This window comes from Sarcophilus harrisii, chromosome 4, assembly GCF_902635505.1.
Source record: "Sarcophilus harrisii chromosome 4, mSarHar1.11, whole genome shotgun sequence".
In the NCBI taxonomy this organism is placed as follows: Eukaryota; Metazoa; Chordata; class Mammalia; order Dasyuromorphia; family Dasyuridae; genus Sarcophilus; species Sarcophilus harrisii.
In genome coordinates, this window is record NC_045429.1 from 269,950,022 (window position 1) to 269,966,013 (window position 15,992).

At 50.2% G+C, this 15,992-nt stretch overlaps 3 protein-coding genes across 13 annotated transcripts in view; 1 reads left to right on the forward strand and 2 right to left on the reverse strand.

Moving 5' to 3' along the window:
* KLHDC3 (kelch domain containing 3) lies at positions 1-11,991 on the reverse strand. 6 transcript variants are annotated; one of them, XM_031964825.1, is made up of 15 exons: positions 11,859-11,991; positions 9,225-9,446; positions 8,853-9,023; positions 8,567-8,682; positions 8,285-8,356; positions 7,716-7,929; positions 7,561-7,647; positions 7,288-7,396; positions 7,088-7,161; positions 2,759-2,909; positions 2,546-2,612; positions 1,380-1,484; positions 1,183-1,257; positions 979-1,096; positions 1-613 (listed from the first exon to the last, which is right to left on the reverse strand). In XM_031964825.1, exons 2-15 carry the CDS (start codon positions 9,376-9,378, stop codon positions 477-479), a joined length of 1,650 nt encoding a protein of 549 aa, XP_031820685.1. In that variant the 5' UTR covers positions 9,379-9,446; positions 11,859-11,991; the 3' UTR covers positions 1-476. The 6 variants fall into 6 exon arrangements, 5 of the variants coding, with proteins under 5 accessions (XP_031820685.1, XP_031820684.1, XP_003769120.1 ...); XR_001121046.2 differs by lacking the exons at positions 1-613; positions 979-1,096; positions 1,183-1,257; ... (1 more) ...; positions 2,546-2,612; positions 2,759-2,909 and adding exons at positions 5,410-5,740; positions 6,180-6,360; positions 6,901-6,979; XM_003769072.3 differs by lacking the exons at positions 1-613; positions 979-1,096; positions 1,183-1,257; ... (1 more) ...; positions 2,546-2,612; positions 2,759-2,909 and adding exons at positions 5,410-6,360; positions 6,901-6,979.
* MEA1 (male-enhanced antigen 1) lies at positions 11,897-14,407 on the forward strand. Of its 6 annotated transcripts, none has more exons than XM_012549070.3 (4): positions 11,897-12,127; positions 13,283-13,563; positions 13,659-13,761; positions 14,003-14,407. In XM_012549070.3, the coding sequence occupies exons 2-4, from the start codon at positions 13,294-13,296 to the stop codon at positions 14,152-14,154; spliced, it is 525 nt and encodes a 174-aa protein (XP_012404524.1). In that variant the 5' UTR covers positions 11,897-12,127; positions 13,283-13,293; the 3' UTR covers positions 14,155-14,407. The 6 variants fall into 6 exon arrangements, with proteins under 6 accessions (XP_012404524.1, XP_012404522.1, XP_012404523.1 ...); XM_012549068.3 differs by lacking the exon at positions 11,897-12,127 and adding an exon at positions 12,170-12,304; XM_012549069.3 differs by lacking the exon at positions 11,897-12,127 and adding an exon at positions 12,320-12,431.
* The window catches only part of PPP2R5D (protein phosphatase 2 regulatory subunit B'delta), an 18,376-nt gene continuing 16,674 nt past the window's right edge, over positions 14,291-15,992 (reverse strand). The window contains exons 14-16 of the mRNA XM_031964820.1: positions 15,848-15,920; positions 15,612-15,728; positions 14,291-15,514 (exon numbers count right to left, since the gene is read on the reverse strand). Coding sequence (XP_031820680.1) covers positions 15,377-15,514; positions 15,612-15,728; positions 15,848-15,920 — 328 coding nt within the window. The 3' untranslated portion in view covers positions 14,291-15,376. The remainder of the gene's footprint in view (positions 15,515-15,611; positions 15,729-15,847; positions 15,921-15,992) is intronic.

Here is a 15,992-nt window from a genome sequence, read left to right on the forward strand (position 1 = left end):
TGTGATCAAGTGTTTATGGAAGTGTTTACAGTACCCTAGCACCAAGTACAGAATTCCTGAGCCTTTTCTTAACCCTGGCCAAGGGAACAGGGTACAGCCTCCAGGTTACTCACTGCCAACCCCTCACACTCCTTCCTTTTGCATTAAAGTTTCCCCCTGAAAAGGTACTTCCTTCCCTGAGGGAAGAGAGGGAACCGAGTTTTATCTGAGGAATCCATATGGAGCCAGACTAAGCCTATCAGTCTTTAGTATTTTCTTCCTTTTGCCTCAATGACTAACCAAAACCCCAGCTAGACAGCAGCAGCACTTTGGCTGACCAGATCTATCCACTGCCACAAAGCCCCAGATCCTGATGCCCCAGTATTCAACCAAGGGTAGAAAAGCAGAAACACAAAAGACTGTCTTCACAGGTATTGCTTAGTGAGAAAGGGGCCAAGCTGGAAAGGAGCAGGAAAGGACCAGCTCTGCCCCTTCATTTAGTCCTTGCCCAGGGGAAGCCATCTTCGGTCTTTTCCAGCATTTCGGCGCCTCTTTCTGCTCAAGAAACTCTCCAACTTCTGGCTTCGCTTTAGCTTCTTGTATTTTTCAGCCAGTGCCAGCTGCCTCTGTTCAGCTAATATTAAGAAGAATCGGGGGAAAATGTGAGCTATGGCAAGATCTCACAGGCTACTGTTTTAAGGGCCCAAAGGGATGTGCTGGCCTAGCGCATTTCTCACTCTGTATGGTCCCATAAAGTCATGTGAGTCCCTTGTAACATTCTCTTATCAGAAAGCCCTTTCTTTTATTTTCTCCTCTTGAACCCTGCTTCAGATAAAAGCAACACCTAAAACCTAATACCTGTTACTAAAGACTTGTTTTTTACACACAAGTCTTTCACTATCTCTACTAGCAGGGCCCTTCTCCACATGAGCTTTACCATTTCACTATTCAATCAGTTACACAATAGCCACACTAAAGCCTGGAAGGCTATTTACTCACATTTCTTCAAAAAGTAAGGCCTATGGCCCTGCTGGGCCTGGGCTCTCTGTTCACGTTTCAGGGCCAGGCGCTGCTCTTGCTGCCGCTGCTGCTCCTGTTGAGCAGCCTCCTGCTGATCCTAGGAGGAAAAATGGTGAAAGTATATCAGACTCCATAAAGGAGAGGAATCATACAGAGGATATGTCTGAAAGTCTTATTACTCACCATTCTATGGAGCAGATGCTTCAGTTTTTCCTGTTCTTCTCCTGGCTTGCTCTTCTTTAGATGCTTTGCCACCAGCTGTAAAGCTGAGACCAGAGTTAGGAATAACCTGTATCCTCTTATCCCTCTTATCCATAAATCCAGGCTCAAGTTTACCCTACTTTCCCCCTCCACTCCCAAAGCCTAGTCCCTGTGTGCACCTCTTTTTCCTTTGCACGATATTCATTCAAAAATCTGTATGTCTTCTCAAACACTTCAGGATTGTACTCCCCAGACAAGTCATCAAATCGAGGGTCCCGGGCCACCTGTGAAGAATATCAAAAGGAGTGAAAAATAAGATCAGCCTTTACCTCCTATCTTGCCCAAACAGCCTGTGGAAAACTGTTATTCACCCATTAAGTGGCTATTATATAGCACTGAGGGAAATAACAAAGTTTAGAAAAAGTCTCTAAAGTTACTTCATATAACTTTTAGAAGACAGACTAGAAAATAAGGTGAAAGAGCAGATTATGTGTCAGAAAAGATTGGATGGAAGTAGACTTTGAGATAACACACTATAGGAGGAGTTCTTAACCTTTTTTATGTCATGGACCCTTTTGACAGTCTAGTGAATCCTAAGGACCGCTTCTCAGAATGCTTTTAAATGCAAGAAAGAACATGATTACAAAGAAAACAAGTATTTGAAATGCAATTTTTGAAAATGTTTTAAGAAAAACTTGATAGACTCCAAGTTAAGAGTCCTGTCTAAAGAATGGGTAGGAATTTAGCAGATAAAAAGAAAAAGGATATTTTAAGCACAAGGAACAGCATGAACGAAAGCATAGTGTGATTGGAGACAGAGTGATTCAATTCTTTAGGTGTTTTATGCCTTAATAGAATGCATAAAATAGAGAGAATAGAATTAATAGGATATCAATATATTAATAGAATATATAATGGTACCAGTTTATCAAAGGCACTGAATGGCAGGTAAAAGAGCCTGAACTTTTTGCTCGATGGGGCAGTAGTAGAGAACCTCCGAAGATTTCTAAGACACGAGTGGATTTTTCCAAAGGGAAAATATTAAGTCTGATATCAGTGTAAAGGATGCATCGTAGAAACAGGAAATAGAAGCAAGACAAGACAAAATTAGGAAACTATGAAGGATCCAGGCAGATGATAGTAAGGATCTGTAGCAACGTAACAAACAGAAGGTGATGGAGTGAAAAATACATCACAGGTAAGATAAATGGTAGTCATGGCTGAGTTGTATTATTGAGTGACAAGTAGGATCTCCCCCATCCTCCTTCTGTCCCAGCCCAAGCAGCCGGCCGCGGGAATCTCATCCCGGCCGAGCCCCGACTTTTGTCTGCTCACGGGATCGCACCTTCTTTCTGACAGGAACGACCTGCCGCAGAAACGGCACTCGAGTCTTCGAAGACATTTCCAGAGGCCTGAGAGGGGCAGAAAGGGAGAATTAGGGGAGTGCCGGGTAAAGCCACTCAGTGTACCCCCCCCCCGCGCCTGCGCTGTCACCCCGAGAGAGGCCCAGGCTGCTTGGGGAGGCAGGGCCGGGCCGGGTCCCCCCGCCCCTCGCCACCTGTGCTTCTCTGCGGCGCCGTGACCACGAGCGGGGGCCGCCCTCCGCGACTGATCCTCCCATCGAGTGCCCGTCACCAGCTGCCGGTACTGCTTGGTGCCCACGCGGCGCTGAAGCTCCAAGAGCTCCTCAAAGGACATGGCGGCCACATCTGAAAGAGGCAACGGAGAGAGGGCGGCCGCTCAGGGGGGCCCCGGCCCGGTCCCCCCTGCGCCCACCCGGGTCCCGCTCCTCGTGCACTCACACCCCCCGTTCCACGCTAAGGTTGCAGGTTTCCCACCCGCTATCCCCAGACCCACCAATCTCGGCACCGCCGCCTCCGGGCTCCCGAGGCCGGCCGGGGCAGGCCATCGAACTGCGCGACTTGTCCGGCAACGGCATCCACAAACTCAGAGCGCCACTCGGACCATCTCCGGCGCCACTTCCGCCGCGGCCCGCGAAGCACCGCCCCTTCCGGCGGCATTTAGCACCAGAACGAAGCGTCTGCCGGAAGTAGGCCCGGCCCCGCACTCGCTAGGCGGAGCCAAAGCCGGGGCTTTGCGCGCTAGAGTAGGTGTGGTCCCTCGGCGCCTGACGACCTTTTAACTCAAAGCAGGCCCCCTGGAGTAGAGAGGGGCGGAGGCTTCTGGTCCCTGTGCCAGCCCCCGTGCCGGAACTGCCCCATGTGGGCAGGTGAGAAGGCAGGTCACCTACGTTGGGCCACACGGGGGTCTCCCGGTTCAGCCTTGTATAGCCCTCTGTCCCCAAGTCCGTGCTTTTCTGCTTGAAGCTCTTGGCCCCATTCACCTGGAGGAAATGACACCCAACCCCCCCCCCCCCCCCCCCCCACCCCCGAGTCCGCAAATTTGTTGTTACACGGCAGCTGAACCTGTCCTCTTCAAATGAGTCCTCACACCTCGTGTGTGACCTCTGGTCCGAACCCAGCGTCACCGACACGGCGCCGCCCCTCCCCTTCCCCCTGTCCTGTCAAAATGTCAACTCCGTGGGAAAGGCCGAGGCTGCCTAAGGAGAGCTCTCCCGTGCCTCACTGCAAGCAGGTCATCTCCCCATGGTGCCCACTGGCAGCCCTTCAGTTTGATCCAGTACTCCATTGAGGACCATCCGCTCCCAATCCTCCATTGAGGACCATCCGCTCCCAATCCTCAGTCGATTCTCTCCTTAAGCCCTGGCCTTCCCCCCTTGACACAGTGAACTGAGAGCACCAGGAAGACTTCAAATACAGCCTCGGTCACTGGGTGACCTTGAGCAAAATCACAACCATTTCTTCTACTACTGTGAGGTGGGGATAACAGCAACACCCACCTCTTAAGGTTGTTGTGAGGATCAACTGAGGCAATAGTTGTAAAGCGTATAGTATCCAACATAGTAGGCCCTTAATACTTGTTCTCTTAACTTTAAAAGGCCTTTACTTGACCCTACTACTCTCAAACTATCTTATCCTTTTCTGGTATCCAAACCCTAAGAAAATATTCTCATCCCCACTCCACCTTACCATCTGTTCCCAGGATTCAACAGAGACTGTTCTCCAGAGGATGTTTTTGTGGTGAAATCCAATGGCCTTTTCTTAGTCCATGACCTCTTCAGATGCTTCTACACTACTGGCATCTCCTCCTCCTGGCTATGTTTTTCCTAGATTTTCAAAGCTCTAGACTGCTCTATTGCAGTTCCCTTCCTAGCAGGCCAGTCTTCAGACTCCTTTGCAAGATCATCTTCTGACTTGCCTCCTCTACCATCATGGGTTCCATGAGCATCTCTCTGCAGATGACTCCTCCAACCTCCATATTCAGCCCCCACTTTCTCTCCTGAGCTCCAGTTCCACATCCTCAACTGCCTGAAGGACAATTCATTTTTACCTAAATGACCCCCTCAAACAATTTTGTGACCTTTCTCCCTAAAAGTACCCCATCCAACTTCCTTATTTTGTTGGGGGCACCACCATTTTTCTGATGAGCTAAGTTTTTCCCTCCACCCTCCCCCCTCCCCCTCCCGACTCTTACATATCCAGTCAACCAGTTAGTCTTATTCAGTCTTCATCCACATCTCTTCTATCCCTTTTCCTTCACTCCCAGGGCCACAGCCTGGGACAGACTCATTTCTCTCCTAGGTTAATGCAATAGCCTAATTGGTCTTCCTACATCCAATCTCTTCCTCTCCAAGCCATCTCTTCCCAGAGCTGCTAAAATGACATTTTGAAAACCATGTCATTCCCATGTTCAAAAGCTGTGTGTGACTCCCTATTGCCTCTAGAATACAAAGCTCTCTTTTGGCATTTAAAAGTCCTTCACAATGTAGCTGAAGCTTATTTTTCCAGTCTGATTACATATTAATTCCTTTTCACATGTTCTACATTCCATCAAAACTGGCTTACTTGCTATTTCCCAATGTATTTATTTCATATTTCATCTCCCTGTTTTTGCACAGTCTGTTCTCTATACCTGGAATGCTAACCCACTTCCCCTTCCCCCACACCCCACACTGCACACCTTCAAAGGTCCATTTGAGTACCACATCCTCCCAGGGGTCGGTCTTTCCATTATTCTCAGTTGTTGGTACCCTGAAAATAATCTTTGATTGATTTTGCATAGATCTGGCACTTACTTATTAGTGAATATTGTATCCCCCCAGTAGAAGGTAAGCTCCCTGAAGGCAGAGACTGTCTCACTTTTTTATTTGCATCCACATCTAGCGCATTGTAGGCGCTTAATAAAGACTGACTGGCTTTGGTGACAGATTGGCTCTAGTTTGATGAGAAGCTGAAGGTCCAGTTCCGATCTCAGTCCCTTCCCTTCCGAAAGGCAGTGACTTCTCCCCAGCGTGTTGCTCTCCCTTTTTTGGAGGGGGCATCAAACCTACCGCCTCCATTTCATCCTTCCACCCTCCAGAAGGACTGTCCGTGTGCCCCACAAACAGACAACACTGCTTTGGGTTTGTACACATTTTTATAAAATCCGCGCTGGCTGGTTTTCAGGGAACAGTAACAACCTGGAAGGGGTAAGTGGGTCAGGAATGAGGGGAGGAAGGGATCACCTGATGGGCACCCCTGTCCCCAAGGAGGGTGAAGAGAGGACTTCAATTCAATAGCTCTATACCTCTTAGCTCCCGGACACCACTCATGGCTCAGGCAGGGTTAAGGAGGTGGGGCTAAGGGTTTCTCCTGAAGGTGGAGGAAGCAGTGAAATTATACTTAAGATACTGATGCTTCCTCACCTTCCCTCCCTCAAACCCCATAAAATATGTGGATGCCCCAAACAGAGGGCAGATGCTAAGGAACAATCAGAGGGAAAGATGAGATGGATGGGAAAGAGCACCAAAGGGAAAGGGCTTGAGCCCCAGGGGAGAGGAGATAAGGGGAGGGCCCCGGTACTCCCCCAGCTGCCCCTCCAAAAGTCCACAGCACAGAAAAAAATCCCTAGTCCAGCACCTCCAGCTGCAGGGGAACAAAGTCCAGGGGCCCATGGTGGCAGGCTCGCAAATGATGGGAAGGGGTGGTGAGGACAGCAGCAGGATCAGTAGGGAAGGCAATGAAGGCTTCCCCCTACCCATGGGATGATGCAATGGGGCGGCTGATGTTGCTGTTGGTGGTCATGGCAGTCAGCTCCCACCTGCAAAACCGGGAAGGGCAAAGAAGGCAAGAGACTGGATTAAGGAAAACCGAACAAGAAATAGATCCTCTTACATTAAACCCAATTCTTCAAAGCTCCTAAAAGATCAACATCTTACTCCTTCCCTCCTCCACACAAACCTAGGCTTAATAGCAATTGAACTCCACCCATCAGTAAAGACTACACAACCCACTTTCCCCACCTCCACATCTGTACTGGTATACTGTTTATGTTTGTACATTCAAATGTCTGAACACCTGGAGAAAAGTGTATTCATGGACCTGATGTAAGCAATCAAGAAGGAAGAAGCAAAGAACAATTTATATTGCTTATAATTATGCTAGGGTTGTAAAAGCTCACTATAGTGATATCCACTTGCCTCATTTTCTCCTTAAGACTATCAGCAAACTGGCTAAGCTAAATGTGCTTGCATCCACACTCACCAACTCCACAGTACCTAAGACAGTACTATATAAGTGGTACAGGATAGGATGAAACTAAGTATAGAAGGAGCAGGTATTCCTGTCCTCTCTCTTCTACCTGATATCATGGGGCAGACAGGTCTGGTCCAGGTTATACTGAATCACAGCCAGTTTGCACAAGGTCTTCAGGCTGGGACCTAAGGTAGAAAGAGAGTCAGGGGCTTAGGAAAGAGAACAGCACTGATTTCCCTGCCCTAGAAATGAGTCCCTTTTGGCAAAAGAGTTTGGGGAATGGAAACACTTACTAAAGTCTAGAATGTGTAGGTCGGAGTGGTCCATGAGATCAAACTCATCTCCTAGGCCTTCTTCAGGAGAAGGACTATAGGTATTGAGAAAAATCATAATAAGGAGATGAACATTCCACTAAAACCCCTTTAAGCAAGTATTATGGTCTTATGTCCCTCCCTGATCCCAAAAGTCCCTCCCCTGCACCCCTCATCCTGACCTAGTGCCCCCAAAGAGGACAATCTTGTCTCCCACGATGCAACAACACTGGCGCCGGCGGGGGCAGGGCCCCTTTCCCTTAGGCTCAATCTTCTTCCAAGAAAAGGACACTGAGGGGAAGTTGTAGAAAACACCAAATTCAACCCCCTGTTCCAGCTACTCCCTCAATGAATGCCAAATACTTAGGAGCCACTCTTCTCACCCTGCTTGACCCTGGACATCCCTACAGTCTTATTCTATGGATTTGCCCACTCCAATATCCTAGGACCTTTACCTGGGTTGAACTTCCAGAGGTCATGAAAATGCCGATTCAACCTTGCATTGTAGCCGCCAAATATGTACAGCTCCCCATTATACCCAACTGAAAATGGAAAAGAATATTAAGAAGAGGTTTAGGAAAGGAATTTTGGGTGGGGGGGTGATACTCACAAGCAGAGTGGCTTCTTCGGCCCTCAGGCAACAGTGGGGTAGGTGGACACTCCAACCAGGCCTCAGCCCTCGTGTCAAAGATACGTATTCGGTTACAATAGATCTCATTATTGGAGTGAAAAGGTCCAAATCGGTCAGCTCGACCCCCAAAAACATACATGCGGTTGCCTAACATTGTGGCTGAGTGAAAGTCCCGCCATCGTGCAGGAGTGCCCTGAGAAGAGGTAGAAATAGAGAGAAGATTCATTAGAAGAACTGGAATGGATGTTTAAAGAAATAAAGTGACTATTCCTCCCGCTCCAACCTTACTAAATGAACAACTCTGATCTTTTTCTACCACTTCCAAAACAAAGGTTCTAGTCTTTATTCTTTCATTGTTTATGGTTTTCAAGTCCTCCACTGGAATGGAAGTGGAAACCAAGCATAAGTAATAAAGGAAAGGAAAAAAAGGGATTTGGCAAAGTTCAGGGTAATGTAAGAGCTTTAAGGAATACTGTCTCTCCGTTTATTGTATGATTTGTTGGTCCAAGAATGAAAAAAATATCTAAAGAGAATACAAAAGTACAGACCTTTGCAGAAATGAGGGTCCATGTCATGCTGCTGGTATCCAGCTTATGGATATCATTGGAAAAACAGTCAGCCTAAATGGAGGAAAGAGAGAGAGAGAGCGAGAGAGAAAGAGAGCGAGAGAGCGAGCAAGCATAGAGAAAGAAAATGGAAGTGAGAGGAAGGAAAAAAAGTTATTTCCTATTACCATCAAAGTCTAACAATCAAGTGAAGGCCTCCTACAAATTCCACATCCTTCTCCATATATATTCTTCAGTGTCCTCCATTTTCCCTCATGGACTTACCAGTTGCTCATAACCCCCGAAGACATACATGTTCTTGCCCAGGACACAGGCTGAATGTCCATCTCGGGCCCCCGGCACTGTTCCAGAAACCTTGGGTGTGAACCACTTGTGGGTATCTAAAGAAGAGCAGGGAATGTCAGAGTCTTAAGTGGTCAATATTTTTCACTATTTCCTTGTCCTCTAGGGTCTTCTCATTCCTCCTTCCTAATATTTTAAGTTTCCCTTCTCCCTCCCCTCAAGATATGTACACAATCTGTACAAGTTCAGCAGCTGAATCAATACTCACTGATGTCAAAGCCATAGAGCACATTGCAGGCTCCTTCTGTGTCATTGCGTCCACCCCACAGGTAGACAGTGTCATCGATGAGGACGGCTGAATGTCCATAACGCATGTAGGGCACTTCCCCAGCTTGTCCACTGGACCGCATTGGGGGCAGCTTCGTCCAACGAAGAGACACTGTAGGCATAGCTCCATTCAGACCTGTGACCCTCCTGGCCTCCCCATCTTCCCCATCCACCTATGTCATGGATCTAGGATTAAAACACCATTCTTCTCCCTCCTCCTAGAATGATGATATCTGTCAAACTTTAACCCTCTGCCTTTTTCATCTTCCCTATTCCTATTTTTCTCGGAGCACCCAGGGCAATTCCAACTCACCTGCATTGAAGACATGTACATCAATCTGGCGTAATGTTTCATAGTCTTCTCCGGAGCAGTATCCTCCAAATGAATACACCCGGTGCCCCACAGCCACTGCTGCGTGATTCACCCTGCGGGGCCCGCCCTCCAGGTGCACCGTCCACCGTAACATTCCCTTCTGATGTGGCTACCGACACATGCCCGCACAGCAGGGCCAGCCTGCCCTGCTGTCTCTGCTACCTGTGCAATTACAGGTAAAAGGCCTTTAGACGAAACCTCTGTCCCCAGAGCTAAGCCCAATTCAGAATGCTTTGACTACCTCTGTCTTAACACTTATTCTGGCACCCCTCCCACATCATCCTTCTTTGAAAAGATCAGTCATAGTCCAGGTGACTACCCCCACCTCCCCTGACCTAATTCTTCCTTGGTATAGGATACACTGACCAAAGGCTCAACATCTAGGGATTCCAGGGATCCAGGGGGCCCAGATACTGTCCCCAGATGGGGAAAAGCTCCTAGAATGATTCAGTACACTCCTCAGCTAGGAACTGCAGAGATAAGAAACAGATTCTGTTGCCTGTTACCAAGCTTCTTAAGTGCCAAAAGTTCTTAAAGGGCACTCTCTAAAGTGGGGAGAGGGACACTGAAATACCCAGGGGCTATTAATAACCTAGCCAGCCTAGACAACCGCTACAGTCTGGCATGGGTGCTTCCAGGAAAAAAAGCTTCAGGTCCGTGGAATGGGTAAGACACCCATCTCCTTCTCCAGGGTCCTTGTCCTGGTTGTACCTTAGAGAGGACACAATGTGCCCAGACTCAGGAAACTCCAGTATAACTAAGGGCAGCTTGGCAATAATAGGCAGCTCCCACCAGGTTCTGTAATCGGAGCTACCTGGGACTCCCCATGGGCACAAGGAGTTCCCCTGACAGATGAATGTCGAACCTGGCCAGGACCAGGAACTCAAGCTTGTCAAGAGTATGGGTAGGGACAGGCTTTTGCCAAGCCATGTTGTCTGAGGGGCAGAAAATAACTGCTGCCACCCCTCCCCCAACCGGGCCCTTGAGGGAATCTGGTAAATAGGAAAAGCAAAGATTAGACCTGGTCACAAACACTGAAGTCCTTCAGACACGCTACCAAATAAAGCACGCAGGTAATTCAACAAGCCTCTACTAAGCAGCAACTAGGAGATGGTAATGATAACAATTTATGTTTCTATGAGAAAACAACTGATATGATATGCCTTTTGAGTCGGAAGCATCTGCATTTGGACACTGCCTTTGAGACGCACATAGTCTTAAAACTGTCCTATAGGAGCTATCATGGTTCGGCAAGAACCCGAGAAACCTGAGAAAATTAAATGCCATTTTGTGAAATTATGGTCGATTACATTCCAACTTAACTTATCATCTGTCTGACCAAGGGCAAGCCCCTGATTTTCTCATCCGAAAAATGAAGGAGGGAGAAGCTACAGCACCTCTAAGATCCCTTCTCCCTCTGAATCTATGCTCACATTATATAACATCTGGGCAGATCATTTAACCCTTCGGCGCCCTAAGCAAATTTCATATTATATAAACTGCGGGCGGATCTGCATATGCAGCAGAGAAGGATTAGTCATTCCGACGATTCCCCGTTAGGCATCTAGTGGAGAGAATTCTTGTTCAAGTACGTATTGAGCTAGATGACTCTCAGAGGGCCTTTCCAGCTCCGAGAATCGATAGAAATCAGAATCTGGATCAAAACAAAAATAAATAAAAAATCTCCCCACCCACCATCTCCGGAAACATTCAAGGCGTTAGGAGCTGCCCAGAATCCAGTGACAAAAAGAAAGGTCACCCACCAGGTGGCACTGCAACCTCCAAAGAGAGCGGGCTGGGTTCAAGTACATCATCCCTCCCTCGCCCAAGGAGCCCTAATGGAAGGCGCAAGCTTGCTCCGGGGCTGGGGCACACGTAAGCCCGGGGGAGGAACAATACTCCCCTCCCCCCAGCTCGCCGAGGGTCAAACCTCTTCAGGTCTTAATACGACAACGCCGAAGGGCAACCCCCCTCCCCCAAATATAGACTCCCTATCTCTGCAAAAGAAAGAAGCTGTCGGATCCAAGAGAAAACGACCCTTAGTCATCACTATTCCTCCCTCCCCTTCACGATCCCCACAGAAGACAAAAGGACTTAAAAAACAACAACAAAAAAAAAAACCAATTCACGTCGATCCCCAGAGGAAAAGGAAAACACAGGTTGTTCTCCACAAGGACAACCCAAGCTCTCGGGGGCGGAGGCTTCTTCCAAGCCCGAGGGACCTCCCGGCCCTCTCTGCGTCCCTCATGCACTTACCTAGACCCTTCTACGACAATCCTCAGGATCTCCCTCCTTCCACTCTGCCCTGTCCTCCCTTCCTTCCAGACTGTCTCCCTTCCCCCCTCCATCCCTCCAAGCGCACTCTTGGCCTTTTCTAGTCTCACAATACTCGCTTCCAAACCAATCCAATCTCTCCTCCCCCGACCTTAGGGCCCCCTCCCTCCCCACCTCAGTGACCCCTCCCTGCCCCTCCTCCACTTTATCCCCTCACTCAATGCCCCTCCCCCCTTCCAACGTCCTGATCCCTCCCAATTCTGCCCTACCCTCCTCCCATCAGGCCCCGCTCCCTGGTACCTGCCAGGCCGGGCCGGGGCGGGGCCCGCAGGTCCGCGAGCTCCCAGCAGGCTGAATCCGGTTCCGCTCTAACCGACGGGCCGGTCCCAACAAGACAAACACAAGTGAGCTCTCTAGTTCCGGTCAGGCAGTGGGTTGCGCGTGCGCACTTCCAAGCAACGCTCCCTAAACCTCATGGGAAATGTAGTCCGTAGCGTGAAAAGAGGCGAGAGGAAAGGAAACCGAATTTCTTGCGGCTATATACACGAAGATGGTCTAGGAACATCTGGGTAATGTAGTCCTGCATTCTCAGTCCCGAAAGCGGGTAGGGCGTCCGGGCCACGTCAATCATTAGGGCAATTAGGAGTGGGAAGCAGAAGTGGGTGGGGCTGAAGGAACGTGTAATTCGATCCCACAATTCCGTCCCCGGAAGTCGGAGTGCGGGTTCGGCCGCGGGCTCGGAGCAGGTGAAGTTCTTTCAGCCGTGGGGGAGCCCGAGGGGTGGGGGCTGGGATTCTGCACATGGGGCCGAGGAGTAGGGTGAGGAGAGATTCCCGTATGTGGAACCCAGAAGATGGAAGCTCCCAGAGAGGGGTGAGGAGACCCCCCCCCGGGGGGGAGTCGGAGGAAGGGAGCCCCTAGAAAGAGGAGGAAACAACATGGGGGGAAACAAGAAGAGGGGGGCGGAAACCAGACAGCGAGAGCCTGAGGGAGGAGTTCCTGGAGTGGGGAGGACTCCACGTAAGGGGGAAACGAGAGGAGGGAGTTCCTGGAGTGGGGAGGACACACTTAGGGAGGGGACCGGAGGAGGGAGCCCCCGGAGTGGGAGACACCATATTGGGGACCAGAGGAAGGAGCTCTGGGAGTGGAGAGGACACCATATTGGGGAAAACAGAGGTGGGAGCTCCTGGAGTGGGGAGGACACCACATAAGGGGGAAACCCGAGGAGGGAACCCCTGGAGTGGGGAAAATAGAGAAGGGAGCACCAGGAGTGGGGAGGACACCATATTGGGAGGACCAGAGGAGGCAGCCCTTGTAGTGGGGAGGACACCATATTGATGGGAACCAGAAGAGGGAGCTCCTGGAGGGGGGAGGAGGAGAACCGGAGGAGGGAGCACCTACAGTGGGAGGCCAATCATCCCTAGGAGGACCCAGCTGAGACCTAATGGGGAGGGGCAGAGATTTAAGAAATGTCCCGAGAGAAGCCAAACCTCGTTTGGCAGCTGGCGTTGTGCGGAGGGGAGGACTAGGGGCATGTTGGTGAGGAGCCATTTCAGGAGAACGGGGAGTGTCAGAGCCCCAAAGGAGGGGAGGGAAAGCAGTGCTGAGGATGAAGTTAGGGGGAAATGGGCTGACGTAGACTTGTTTTTAAGATCTGAGGGAGGAACTAGAAATGGGCCTAACTGGTCCAAAACCTCTTTCTCCCTGTCTCCCCCCTCCCCCAGTCCGGGCCTGCATGGCAGCTGTGGTTCTGGGGGAAGATAAGATGGGTCCTGAGCGGATCTTCCCAAACCAGAATGAAGATCTGGGGCAGCACCAGGGCCCCACAGATGGCACAGGTGATTGGAGCAGTGAAGAACCTGAGGAAGAGCCTGAAGACTTGGGGTCAGGCCCGACAGACTATTCCTACCAGCCTCTGAATCAGGACCCCGAGCAAGAAGAAGTAGAACTGGCACCAGTGGAAGGTATTGAAGATGCGGTCACTGACATTCAGGAACGTATCCAGGTGTGGTGTTTATGGTAGTTCTGGGCTGAATGGGGAAGGATGTGCAGCTGGGGGCCAGACAGCCAGTTTACTATCCCATTCTTTCTGTTTTAAAGGCCCTGGGGCTGCACCTGCCTGATCCTCCTGTAGAGAGTGAAGATGAGGAAGAGGAAGGAGCTGTAGCACTGAGCAGCAGAAGCTCCATACCCATGGACCCAGGTAATGACAATGTCTAAATTGTCCCAAAATTAGGAGTAGAACTTAATCCTAAGTAAATCAGGAACTATCATTAGCAGTAGTGAACCCTGAAACCAAAGGAGTCAGTTGTTCTGTGGAGTGGTTTAATTTTGGGGAACTTTGTTAGTCTGAGGCCTCAGGACTGTCCCACCCCTCCCAGCAAGCAAGCTGTCGATAGGCCAGTTTCATTTGTTCCCTAACTGAAACTTGGATGCGGTTTTAGAACACGTGGAGCTGGTGAAACGGACGATGGCTGGAGTAAGTTTGCCTGCCCCAGGAGTCCCTGCTTGGGCCCAGGAGATTTCAGATGCCCAGTGGGAGGATGTGGTACAGAAGACTCTGCAGGCTCGACAGGCAACCTCTACATGGAAGTGACTACCACTGAGAACAATCTTGTTTCCTTTTCCCCCAACTCCAGACCTGGTACCATCTTGATACACAACTGGATAAATTCCTGGTCCCAAATTATTTGTTCCTCTTACTCCCTTCCACATTACAGGCAAACTCGGACTTCTCTCCAGAGATCCACTTTATTCAATTCTGTACATATGGGGACATCTGCCCAAGCCCAACCCACCTTAGCATGTAACACTTTGCAGAGAATAAAGCACCCTATGTACACAGCCAACAGTGGCGCCATCTGTGCCCCAGCACCCCAATCCCCCAGTGGTGCCAATGTGAGGCAGGTAAGGGTCTGGCCTTGGGTACAAAGAAATAAATAGATGTTGGGACAACTGAAGCTGGGGAAGAACCTTAAGGTGCTACCCTTTTCTCTCACCCCATTTCTGGGGCTTTGCAGGTCAGGGATTCAAGCAGGCCTAGGGTGGTCCCTTCAATGTTTGTGATCCCTGGACTGCTGCTTAGAGAAAGGAGGACTAAAAGGTGGTAGTGTCTCTTTATACATTCTTCCCCTCCCACCCTTTGGTCCCTGTGAGGCTTCAGACGTACAACTCTCTGTGGGTTCTCTTCCCACCCCCAGTCTGATCTGGGTCAGGCAAGGTCACAGGGCATATACATTACAGAGCCTCAGTGATTCTACCCCCAACCCCCTTTAGGAGATGTGCAGGGTCGCCTGTGAGTCTGGTGGTTAGGAACCAGCCTTTCTTCACCTACTCTGCCTCAGCCTCCAGCCCTCACAACTAGACCATCTGTCCTGGCCCTCAATGGCAGGGGCGGGGAGGGTAAAAAGCAATTTTGAGTCTGTAGCTCTTTGCTGATCTTTACAGATCCCTTTGAGAAAGGGAGATACAGTAGAGATCTTCAACTCAAGTGAAGATGGGAAAGGGTGGGAGGGAGGGAGGAGTGTTTAAAGAGATTTTCAGAGTTGGCCCCAAACACCTGGGAGGTTGGAGAATGGGAGTCAGCACAGGGGGCATCCCAGCTATGAACAATGAGCATCTCCAGGGCATGTCTACACTAGTCACGGGGAGGCCAGGCCACAGTGAGAGTCTTTGACCCAAGTATCCTGTTTTTAGGGAGCTGGTGCCCCCACCCCCATCCTACCCCCAGGTCAGCTGGGGGGGGGCAGGGCTGAAGGGCCAGAGCAGTGTCCCAGGGGTGATTGGGCAGTGGCCCTGGGTGAGAAAGAGGAGGTAAGTCAGAGTGCCTCCTGGCTGGCTGTCAAGAATTCCTCAGCCCGCTTGTGAGCCTCCAGCGCTTTGATGGTATACACATCCTGAGGCAATTCTGACTTCCTCCGAAGCAGCACCTTTTCTTTTTTGATATCCTTCAGCATCTAGAAGAAGAGAAAAGCAACGCCAGGAGATGGTCATGCTGAGGCTGGCCAGGAGACAGACACGCTCCCTGGCAGCAGCTCTTCTCCCTCAACCCACCTGCACCGCCTCTGTCTCCACCGTCCTCTTCAGGAGCTGGATGTCCTCGGTTGTGGGGGTCTCTGTCTCCATTGAATATACAGGGGGAAGTGGGGGTGGTGCTCGGAACATGGGGTACTATAGAGGAGGAGAGGCGGAGAAATGAGGATCTGGCTCAGGGCTAGAGCTTTCTTGGGCCTCTGTGCCCCAAGAAGGGACCTTAAAAAGGTCTGGTTAAAGGGTAGAATGAAGCTTACCTGGGGGTTGAGCCGGGCAAGCTCCTCAATCTTGTGCCACATCTCTTCTCGTTCCTTGAGTCGGAATCTGCCTCTGTGGAGACAAAACAGTTGCTGGGGGGAGGGAGCGAAGGGGGAAGAGGTAAAACCCTGGGGTCAGGTACTC